Source organism: Artemia franciscana, chromosome 8, assembly GCF_032884065.1.
Source record: "Artemia franciscana chromosome 8, ASM3288406v1, whole genome shotgun sequence".
NCBI lineage: Eukaryota > Metazoa > Arthropoda > Branchiopoda > Anostraca > Artemiidae > Artemia > Artemia franciscana.
Window position 1 is genome coordinate 3406531 of NC_088870.1, and position 12679 is coordinate 3419209.

The 12679-nt window shown below is 34.0% G+C and overlaps 1 protein-coding gene across 1 annotated transcript in view; it reads right to left on the reverse strand.

Moving 5' to 3' along the window:
- Positions 1–11895, reverse strand: part of LOC136029882 (3'-5' exoribonuclease 1-like) — a 62230-nt gene extending 50335 nt beyond the window's left edge. Inside the window, exons 1-2 of the mRNA XM_065708361.1 lie at positions 11595–11895; positions 1988–2271 (exon numbers count right to left, since the gene is read on the reverse strand). Of these exons, the coding sequence (XP_065564433.1) occupies positions 1988–2271; positions 11595–11819 (509 nt within the window). The 5' untranslated portion in view covers positions 11820–11895. The remainder of the gene's footprint in view (positions 1–1987; positions 2272–11594) is intronic.
- Between the last annotated feature and the right edge of the window lie 784 nt (positions 11896–12679).

Below are 12679 nucleotides of genomic sequence, written 5' to 3' on the forward strand. Positions count from 1 at the left end.
TTTATTAGCAAAATATTTGACAAGGCGATGCTTTCTTGTCTTAATAATTTCCTTACTTCTAGAGATTTTTTTCCCGACTTTCAATTTGGTTTTCTAGCAAATCATTCAACTGAGTATACTTGTACCGTTTTACAAAATTATCTTCACTTTCCCCTAGACTCCTTTATGACAAGGCGATGCTTTCTTGTCTTAATAATTTTCTTACTTCTAGAGATTTTTTTCCCGATTTTCAATTTGGTTTTCTAGCAAATCATTCAACTGAGTATACTTGTACCGTTTTACTAAATCATCTTCACTTTCCCCTAGACTCCTTTCTGATTCCTGTTGCATTGTTTCTGGATGTACATAAGGCCTTTGATTCACTAACCCAGTGTTCTTGTATTTAAACTTTCTCATATTGGCGTAAGAGTTAGTGCGTTTTTTTGGTTCAAGTCTTTCATGTCGGGTAAAATAATTTCTGTCGATCCATTTTTTCGCTCACCATCAAATGTTGACTAGGGAGTCACTCAAGGGTCAATTTTAGGGCCAGTACTGTTTCTAATTTATGTAAATGACCTAATCTTTGCAGTTAGAAATAAAAATCCTCTTTATTGCAGTCGTCTAAGTTGTCCAACATTCTTCCGTACCCATTACCATAGTTTGCATACCTTGGGTTCTCTTGATATTTTTGCCAATGATACCACCCTTATTACTTCTGGGAGAACTGAAGATGAGGCTTGTACAAGGCTAGTGGACCTGGTCAAGAGAGTTTTAAATTGGTTTGATGCTCACTCTCTTGCCCTAAATGTTTCTAAAACTAGGTTTTTAGTTTTTTCTTGTATATCTCAGGCTCGTCCTTAATTATCCAAAATTTATACATCCAAAGGCTTTATTAGTAGACCAAAGGATGGCCATGTCCGTTTGCTAGGTATTCTCCTAGATGAAAACTTATCTTTAAGTCACTAAATTGATTTGATTAAATGAAGGTATGCAGAAGCCTTGGTATTCTAAAAAAACTTAAACATATTTTTCCTGGACCTATTCTAAGGATTCTTTTTACAGCTTAATTCATTCTTATGTTTCTTATTGTCCAGTCATATGGATGTCTACTTTTCTCAAACCGCTTCCGAACACCTATAACAAAGCTATAAATCTTATCCAGGATGTTAATCGCTAGCAACTAAACTGTTACTGATTTCAAAAAACCTTATATATTTTCCTGTGCGTCTTTTGCTTCTCTTCAGCTCCAGGGTGATGTCCCTAGGTCGCTTCTTTAGTATCTGATTGGTCAAATTATCAGCTCTGTAGTTCCCTAAATATTCAGGTTCCATGAACACCAACAATAAGATCCAATTTTATTCCTTTCGTTGCGTGTCATTTGATACAGAACACTCTTTCCAATTTGGCTCGAGAATGCCACTCGACTGGAACTTTCAAATAACTAATAAAAAAATTGTTGGTTTCAATATGATTAATAATTCCTTGATGTATATAGTGTTATTCCTTTTGTTTGAATTATTATCATTATGGTTATAGATCTTGTGATTAATTATAGTTATCATAAAGCTTATTTAATAAAATCTCTTTCTCTCTTTCCTAAAGTTATTTTTTCTCCATTTTTATGAACAAATGCTTTGCATGTTATGTGTTTAAATGTTTAATACCATAGTTTAATGTTAAGAGATTGCTTCATAATTCCCCTCCTACAGGCCATGGAGCCTTTGTTTGTGGGGATTTGTAGGTTTTAGTATTATTATTTATTACTATATGAAAATAAATCTATCTAACTATTAGCATAGCTCAAATCGATTAAACTTCAGCTCAAACCAGGTCTGGACACTAGCTAAATCTCAATTAGAAAACAATTTCAACTGATTGCCAAAATTATAGCTAGCTAAATCTCAGGGTTAATAAAATCTGATGTGGAATAGGCTTTAATACACTCCAAAACTGACAAGTTACCCATAAAACAAAAAGCTCAAAAGAGAGGGGGAAGAAAAGGACTCACCTGTATTCTTCTTGCTTCCCTGCTTCACAGGTTGCTTCAAAGTCAATAACAACGAAATAATCATAGGTCAAAGGTACTGAATATTTATTTTTCTCCTGCAGTGCAGCCATGATCAGTAACTGGTGTTTATAGAAGTGTTTTAATCTATTCGAAAGTACATCCCTTTTTCCATTGCATTCTAACTGGAACTGTTTCAATTTATCTGACACCTCTTCTTTGGACAATGTGCCAATCCATTTGTCAATCCCTTTTAATCTTGTGTATACAGGATGATCTCTAGCTATCTGAAAACAATCAAATTCAACAATCAAAGATACAATTTAAGTAAAAAATGCAATAAATTTATAGCTGTCTAGTGAAGAAGAATCTCCGTTTTTATTCTGCCTGCTGCAATTTAAATAAATGCAATAATGAATATTAGATAGATTAAGAGAAATTAAGATAGATCACAAAATTAAGTATTTGGACAGTTTGAACTGGTAAAATAATTCTTACTTCATAATACGTAGAATAATTGTACCTAACACACTTTACATGCAAACCCGCTATACTCACCCCCCCCCCACCAATGTACAAATATAAAGCCCAAATTCGTTTCTAAAGTAACGAAGAAACCGGTTTTCAGATAGAGGATGATTGAGATAGGAGATAGAGGAGGTATATACATGATTATCTCTATCTATCTGAAAACAAAATCAATAACAAGATGAAACAGCTGCTGAAGTACGCAAATATATGTGTTTGACCTCTGATTTTACTTTCTCCTATCTATTTTGTTGTCCCTTCTTTTCGTTTCAATTGTTTCTTCAATTTTCTCTCCTCTCAACTTTGTCCTTATTACATGACTCCTAAAAGTACCATAGACTCCAAAATAAAACATTTGTTGCCCTCAGGTTCTATCTATGTCTGAAAATGTGATTCTTTTATGTGATTCTTTTAAGACTTTCCTTTTGATTGTTTCAAAATTATAAAGTTTTCGGGGTAGTGTCATACTTTTGTCAGTGTTGCCATGTTGAGCTTTAAAATTAAATAAGCAAAACTAATTAGTTAAACAGATTTAGGAACTGATTTCATGCTTTCCTTTATGTTTAAAGGTACTTGATAATTAAACAAAACACACCCAAGAAGTGAAGTTAGGTTAATCCTAACGTAATATAACTTTTCATTTCAATAATAACATAATTTGGGCTATATATTTGCACATTGGTAAGGGGGGGGTATTTGGACAGTGCCCCTAACATACCCCCCTCTAATACGCAAATATGTAGCCCAAATTATACAAGTTTAATGTATTATATCACCCATCACTTGTCTTTGTGGCTATGAAACTGGTTTTCTGAGATCTAACCGAAGCGTAATTCTTGAATGCTTTTTGTTTAATTAACAAGTACCTGGTTAAGTAGGTTTTGTATTTATTCCTAAATAAACTGATTGAACTGAATCGTATGTGTTGCTACTACAGCCTACAGTAAATGAGATCTAATAGTCGAGATTTGAGATATATATATATAACAAAAACATTGACAGTATGTTTCTTATTGAGAAGAATACTAGTTTTTACCAAGGGCTATACTTTCTTTCTTATAGTAAAAACTAAATTCACAGCTTTTGAGATGAGGGCAAAAATCTGAAGAGGGACAAGATCTGGCATGCATACAGGATTTTGTTTCTGAGATGGCCAACACAACCTCTAAAACATTGCCAAAATTAGGTAAATAATATGGCAAGAATATGAGACTAAAAAAAACAGTTAAAATCCAAGATTTCTTTTTTGGGGAGGGAGAGGGAACTGTACATAAGAACAAACATGGAAAAATAAGTCCTTATGCCCAAATATTAGCCATGAAATAGCAGAGTGGAAGCTTAATTTGTGACTCAACCATTTAGAAATATATCCACAGCTCAAATTAAAACATAAAAAGATGTTTTCAAACTATTATCCTTACTTCCATTTCCATGACATTGAAGCTTCTGTGAACTAAGGTCAATTGCTTAACTGAAGTTATAAATGGTTTCAGCTTTATCAGTAGCAGTTGACAGGCCTTGAGATATAGATGATACAGCACAAGTTCCGCTTTCTTTTTAACTGTATGTCTCATTCAAGCCCTAAAGAAGAACTTTTAGGGTTATTATCACTCAAAGGTCTGATACTTGAGAAGATATCGCAAGTGCTGTAATTGAGTGCAATGATAAACATCATGTTCCCTCAAAAAAATTGTGTTGGTTTCAACAGATGGGGGCAAAAGTATGAACAGCATAAGAAAAAGGGTTGTTACTATTTAGAAGGAAAAAATTAATTACTAAATACTTGTTAATCATTCATCAAGAAGTGCTTTGTGAGCAAACATTTTTGGAAAAAATGTAAATTAATGGAAGTAGTGATTACAATTATCAACTCCATTTTTGCGAAAGTTCTTTATCATAGCCAATTCAATATTTTCTTTATGCTTGAAAGGGAGAGTGAGTTGCTTCATAATAAGGTATGTTCGTTAATAAGAGGGGATGATTCAAAACGTTTTGTATCCCTTTTTTCCATAATTTAGTGCATTTCTTGTTGAGAAGGGTGTTCAATATCCAGAGCTAACCAATGACGAGTGGATCCAAAACTTTTATTTCATGGTAGGTGTTACACATCATCTAAATCAGCTTAATCAGTAACTACAAGGGAAAGAAAACTTAATTTTTCCATGTTAGAAGATAAAGTAGACTTCAAAGATAAGTACTTAGAAGATAGAGAGGATAACTGACTCCTGGGTGGAGTTAATGTACTTGACTAGGGAGTTTCAAAAGGTTAGTGCCGTTTTGCAGCCAAGTGATAGCATTCTTTGGTTGAAATTTTTTAAGAAAACTGACTTACGTAGGATTAATTGCTTTTAAATCTGGGTATTTTTGGGTAATCTGACAGCTGGCAGGAAAAAGCGAATTTTCCAAATATAATTAGGCTATTGTCAGTTTTATGTCACTCAAATAAAGAATGGCTCTATTTGTTTTTTTTTTATAAAAAAATTTTTCTTCTTTTATTCTTAGTTCTTTTTTTGAAAAATTTGGAAAATTTTCTACACCTATTATATGATAAAAATTATCTCAGATTGCTATTTGAGGGGTAAATTAATATACAGAGGGTAAATGGTGCATGTTACATGTCAATGGAAAATTTGAAGTCATAGGCTTTTGTGCATGCTATGTACTTTTGTGTGACATTCAAAAAAATATCCGTTTTTGCTAAGGATATTGAAAGGGAAATATTGCTTCACATTCCAACCCTGCTGAAGCATTACCAAGAAAATAATCCCTCTGTTGATAAAAATCATTTTAAAACAGTACTTTCAAATAATAGGGAAGCTTTTATCAGCAGGTTTCAGAAATTTAAAAACAGTAGAACAACTTTAGCATTTGTAAAAAATCTTCTTCATGCCACAATAACAGAGTTGAAATTTTCTTCTGTTGAAATTGACGTTGGTAGCTCTGAAATACAATTGGTGGATTTAAAAAACGAGCGGATATGGTACTCTAAATTTGAATGTCTTTGGGTTGAATCGGAAATAGTGGAGAAAAAAAATGTGATCTTAGTTCAAAACATAAGTGGTCTGCTTTGAATGACCTGGAGAAGGAAGGCATAAGAAATTTCAACGCTTGGAATAGTATCCCTGATCCCTGTGATTGGCTGAAACAGCTTGTTTGCAGTTCTTTCCCTTTTGGGTTCTGGATATGTTTGTGAACAATCTTTTTCAAATATGAATGTTGTCAAGAGTAAACTGAGAAGTCATCTTATTGACGAGAACTTGGAATCATGCCAAAATTAAAAGCAAAAACATAAAAACCTAAAGACACGCAAGCATATTGCTTGTATTAGTAAATATTTTTAAGCATGAAATCTAGTTTTATTTAGTGCAAAAACATTTACTAAAAAAGCAGATTTGGCTTCAAATTCTCTTAAAATATTTGTAATGTTCATATTTGGCTAATATGTTTGCCAGCCCCTGATCTAGTAAAAATCAGAGACTTGGGGGGAGGAAGGAGATGGAAGTGAGCATAGGAAGTAATCTTCCTATGTTTTAATTCGGGATGAAGAGTTATTTCTATGAGTTTTATTCACCTAGCTTGAAAGCTTTCTCAGTTAGAAAAAATCTTCTAAACCAAATTTTTCATAATTTGAGCAATAGATTCATTCCCTTGTTCAATTTACCTAGTTGTTCTTCTTCAAAAGACAAGTAGCTGGACTGGCATATCTCTAGGAATTCCCTTTAGGCTTCTGGTAGTCAAAATATTTCTGTTTTCTTTTTCTAACCAAACATACTGGCTTTAATACAATAAAGAATTTATGTGGGATTGGATCACCCCCATTTGCCTGGAATTAACTCCAGGGGTAAATGTGGCTGTGGTCTTAGTACTTTTTTTTATTTTTTATTTGATAAAAAAACCTTAAAGGACGTTCATTTCAAGCAGAAAAGAGTTCATGATCAGAATAATGTCTTCTAGTAGCTTATTTTTCTGGACTATAATTTTCTTTAGGAGGTTCAACACCACCTCATCTCAATGAACATGTGATTTACGGTAATTTAAGATAAGTTCGATTTTATTGGTTACCAAGGCATTACATGAGCAATTGAAAATAGCCTGCTGTAATGTTTCTGTTATTGTGCTTCTTCACCTCATATTCTCCTCTCCTTAGTACCCTAGTTCCATTTTTTTATTTCAAAGTAATTTGAGCGAAGTACCAGCTTTTTAGATAAAGGTTGAAGTGTCAAGGATGGTTTTTGACAAGACTGGCAGATTCTCCAAGTATCCTGTAGTATGATTCCATATTCTAGGGCAGAACTTGGATTAACAGCATTTCACTGTGACAAGGATATCCATTTTTTTTATGTGAATGTCTCCCAACTTTTCAGGTCCTGAAATCTAAGTCAACATTTTGTGTGTCCAAGGTTTCTATTAGTATTCTCATCTCTATACTCAGGCATGACCACAAAATAAAATATTATGTGGAATGATTTCTCAATATTTATATTATAAAGTCCAATTCATATGTTTCCCTACCTAAACATCAAAGCCTAGATGTAATCATTATCTACTAATCATAATTTTCAAATATGACCCTGATTGGTCCAAAGGGATGATGGCTGAAAATGGATGTCTAATTAAGCAAATAAGGCTTTAAAAAACAGGAATAAACATAATAAGGGTCATGAAAAAAAAAATAAATAAATAAATAAAAACAATGATGCAAATATTTTAGCTGCCTAAGGCTTAAATAGTCTTCTTGTCTCTAACAAATGTTCACCTGATTTAATTTTGTCAAGTACTAGCAACTAGTTTCAATACTGTCAGGGAATCAGAGTAAATAACTACTTTTATATGGTCTGTCATCAAAACAATTATACCTTCCAGCGGTTCAATCGCATCAATTATGATGTTGCAATTGGACACTTTCAAAGGAAGAGACTTTGTAATCTAGATGAAAAGTGTCAGAATTGATGATGTAGATAACTTCAAAGACCACACTGCCATTTCATGAAGAAAGTATAACAGTTCAAAATAGGGATAAAATCTTTTAATTGACAGTGAACAGATATACAAATTTTAACTGAATATTTCTAACACATAGAGCATCATCAGCAGTAAAACTAAAAGACATCAATAAAAACAAACAATTTTTTTTGTTGCATTTAAAAAAATAAGAGCAATAAAACATATTTAATTAGTTTATTGGGTATAAATTTTGTTTGTTTTTTATTGATGTTTTTTAGTTTCACTGCTGATTAACACTGTATATGTGTTTGAAATATCCAGTTAAAAATTATCTGTTCACTGTCAATTAAAAGGTTTCATCCCTATTTTGAACTGTTATACTTTCATCAGAATTAATGCTACCATTACAGGTCTTGTCCTAACTAGGCTAGTGAGCACCCAATTTTTGAAGAGCTGTTTCTGGAAGCTATTCACTTTGTTCCTGTGGAATTTTGCTCTGATTAACTGCTGAGGAGGGAGTGCAATTTTGTCATAGCAATAAATATTAATTTTGAAAAGTGTCAATTGAGGAATTGAATTGCAGCATCTTTCCTGTACTGCTATGAGATTCATTTAACACAGTAGCACTTGGTGGGTCTATATTTGTAAAAGCAGCAAAATATATATCAAGTTGCAGCCAAGGTTATTTTCATATTTCAGCAAAGCAGGGCTTGGACAGGTCGGTTTGTTTAATTATAGGCTCTGTCCTATTTTTATAGGATTTCCCAAGCCCAAATATAGGATATGGAAGCCTTTGGGATCAAATCTGTGGTAGATGGCATGGGATGCCTGGTCACTTAAATTCATCATTTCCTGAGTTTCTGCATTTTTATCTATTTATTTTAAATACAAACTGTACAAATAGTAAAAAACAGTAAAAAAAAATCAGATACACGTAGTGTGCCAAAGATCGCCAGATACAGGATAAATACCTGGAATCACTCTTACTGCTTGTTGGGCATCAATTTTGACATGAGGTCAATTTTTCTCTTTGCAAGAGACTGCTCCATTATTGCAAATTTCACCATTTGCTCTCTTTCACTTGTTCTGGACTTCACAGCTCCTTTGAGTAAAGAAACAGCCAGGGCAATGTCTATGGAACTCTCGGACTTGGCAGCCTTCTTCATTCTGTTGGTCACTTCCTGAAGCAGAGTATCTGCTACTGTTCTCTTTTCTTGCTCTGGTGCTCTAAGTTCTTTTTTTTTTTTGCTTTTCAGGTTTTCTGCTTCTTTTGTTTTGTTGTGCAACTTCTGCTTGTTGTCCTCTTTGAAAGCTGTTTTCTCCTTCTTGGATAGCTCTTCTTTTTTCTTTTCATCTAGATATTGTTGATACCAAGACCATGCAGAACATACAAGATTCAACAGTTCTTTTGTAATAGCAAACTGTTCTGGTTTTCCTCTGTAAAGTTTCAATGTGTCATATACCATGAGTCTTGCATCCAGAATCCATTCAGACATTAACGTCTGGTATTCACTGAGAATTCTACGATAACGCGAGAACCCACACTCAACATCTGTGCTGCTATGCAATAAGGTCAGCACTGCTTTGATAAACTTAGTAAGTTCCAGGTACTTGCTGTTCTGCACTCACTCACCAGTCCAATATAATGGTTCCAAAAATGATTGATTGGAGTAATGTCCTCACAGGGTCCAGTTTCCACTCAGCCTGGGCAATGTCTGTGCTTACTCCAATTGCAATCTCACATGCACAAACGCTATGTCTGCAATGCTTCTTGGATCCTTCATCTTGATTGGACTCAAACAGCATAAAGCCTCTAGAAAACCATCCTTTTCCAGAGGACATTTGTTCAAAATATGGTGAATACCCACAATAAAATGTTTTTGCACATTGACATAGAAAATGGCCTTGTCTTTCAGTGTTGCTTTCTCATGGAAAGCCCATTCCACATTTTCTAAAACTATGGGCTTTTCTGAAAATTTTTCAGCAAGGTTCAACTTTTCTGGTGAGAAATTTTCAGTCTTGGTCACAAAATCTGGAGTAGAGACCTGTCTGCAAAGCATCACAACTAGTCTTTTGTTCTCTTGACTGCAGAACAAGAACGAGAAGCTCTTCTTTCTGGAATAGCTGGGTGAAACTCTTAAACAGCTCTGCTGAGGCTAAAACAAACTGAAGTTGGGCTTCATTGCTGCACTTCTGATATAACCTACAATCTTCAGAAATTTCTTCAGTTTTTACTCTCTTGGCACAAAGTTCAGGAAGTACTCTAAGATTGCTGGCCACTGCTGCATGATTCTAGCAAGGGAATGTCTGATTGTCAACCAGTGGCTTGGGACATGCTTTATGAAAGCATTATCTGGCCCTCTCACTTTCTTTTGGCACTTTTGATAGTCTTCACAACATGCAGGTAAGCTGTCAAAAAATGAATACACAAGAATAACAAAGTCAGAACTTTCTTCTCCAAACACCTGAAGACCTTTCAAGAAAGCATTATGGATTATATGGATGTTGCAAGTACCAATGTTCAACCTTGCCTTTCCTGTCACTTTTTTTGCATTGAACTTGTTCCAAATGCTTTTGTTGACATTAGGTCTTTCACTTCCAAAGTGTGATCAGTTTTTCAAGCAGCAGCTGATTCTGCTCAATGGCTGACATAATCTTCCTATACAGACCATCACTTGTCATGTGGTCTATAAAACTTGTGCATAAATGTCTGCTCTGGATTTCATGTCTGTATGAGGACCAATATTGAAAATATATATGTAACTATTTCATTCCAGCATTGTTGGTTGTCTTGTCATATTCTAGTACAAAATATGACTGAATGTCCTTCACAAGCATTTGCTTACAATAAGGATACAGTGAATTTCTTCACACACAGAGGCATTCTATCTGGGATCTTAACAGGGAAAATTGCATGGAAGGTTGTGACAATATGGTTTGAATAGTTAGCAGACATGGAACTCTGTACTGTCTAAAGTGCCCATATTAACTCAGCTTTATAAGCAGCATCATGCTCACAAAACATGTTTGTACCAACTGATGGTTTACCCTTGGTTGTTTTGTCAACTCTAGATTGTCTGGTCAGATGAAGCTGTAGTAGATGTAGTTGAGTAGTAATTGCAGCTTTGTGTTCTGAAGATTGCACTGATTTCAATCTGAAATTGAAACAATCTGAAGACTGTTCTGAAGCTGAGTAACCCTAGCTATGCAACCAAGATTTTTCAAGCAGAGTTTGCAAAAGAACAAGTACTGGTTGTTCCCAGTCTTACACCATTTACTGATCTTTTTACTACTGTAATCCATGTTAGCAAGTCATGAACTATAAAACTTAGTAGGCCCTATGCTTAATTACCAAGCAACACCTGCAAAATAACATCCTTAAATAAAAAGACCACAAAAAGAAAAAATATGGATATGTCCAAAACTGGGCTGTATTTGCATCAGTCTTTTAAATAGCATTTAGTCAGGAAACACATAAGTCACAAGAACTCCTGTCTCATTAAGCAGTAATTGCTAGCCTATATACTGATCTTTCCTCATTTTGGTCAGGCCCAACATGACAAAAAACTAAACATGGGCTACTTAGTCAACACAACAGCATAGCCCAGTTAGAAGCAGCTTAATAAGCCCAACACAAAGCATTAATTAAGTTCAAACAGCTCAAAAGTTGTAATCAATTATCAACCTACACCAAAAGATAGCACAGTCTAGAAGCAGAGTCAAAAGCAAAGAAAAACACATCTTGGCTTACATAATAAGCAGTGAAAATTACAAATCATGAGCATCATTCTTATTGCTCTTCAGCCAAAAGTATAGGAACAATTAGATTTTAGCCAAAATATAGGCTAGTCATTTTATAGGAGAGCTCTAAAATATAGGGATTTATAGGCAAGACTAAACACTGACTAGGCTACCTAGCCTAATTGAATTAGACCTAGGCTATTTAGGCCTATAGAACAGAATTTAGCCTTGCCTTGACTACTTTCAAGGGAGCCAAAATAGTGACTTATATTCTATGCAACTTTTTTGTAGGTTAATCCTATCCTTTGGCTAGGCCAATGGCCTAGTGGCCAAAAGATATTGATTTAGCTTCCTTAATTCCACTACAAAAATGGCAAGTAATTATACATTTTATTACCTTTGGAAGCTTCTTTAAATAATTTGGTTTCTTTGAAGAATGTTTTACAGTGTTCCTTTTGACTTTTTCATTGAGACTATTTCCTCCAACATCAAAGCCATTGCTATGTTCAACTGATTTTCCAGAGTCCAAAATGATTTCATCTTCATTGAATTCCAAAAGTTCGTTTGGTACCTGAGAAAACTCAATTCTGTTCTTTCTACCGACTAGCTTGAAGCCAGACATCTTATTTTGCTGATAAGTTTTCACTGTAGTTCATTTATTGCAACAGCACGTGATTTAATTTTAAATGTTTGCCTTGATGCTTTGCTTCAATAGCCATCTATAAAACATATAATAAACAAACGTTTTCTATATAGCCGCTCGATTTCTTTCTGTTACGTTTTTACTAACACTCAAAAAAATATTCTATACATTTTAACGATTTTTATCATTTTTAACCTTTCAAAGGTTATTATACATATATACAAATAATCATATTCATTTAATTTTTTTGGACTTGGTAAAATGACGATTTTAAATAATGGTCAATGAACGGATTATTTATTTTGTTAAATTCCTGTTACCACCTTACCACTTTAAAAGAAAGAACGCATAATATTTAGCTGGGGTACAATCAGTCCGTAATTTCCAATTCCCAAACTCGGGGTATTTTGCCTTCTTTTAACAATCCTGATAGGCACTGTTACACCCATTTAACCTGCATGGTCGTTCCAACTTTCTTGCCGATTCATGTTTGTACTCAAGGTTTCGAAGAGATGTCGTTCTTTTCATCAAGGAGCACATCAAGCAGTCACAGTATCTTTCAATCGATAAATGCGTGTCTTTTGTCACCTTTTCAGATTAATATATTTTTTCGCAGCCTTAACTGTTTTAATTTAGGAAATGCTGAAATGCTTCAAGATTTCTAAGAATCTTCGCTTTTATTGCTTGTTTTTTAAATAAAGTGTTTATTATTGATTCTCTTTCTCTCACTTCGAACCAATTTTTAATGTTTTTCTTTTTGTAAAGTGGGTTTGACCTGGAATTCAAATATGACTTTATTAGCTTGTGCTACTCTTTTTTTAATTAGTTTTATCTTTTCA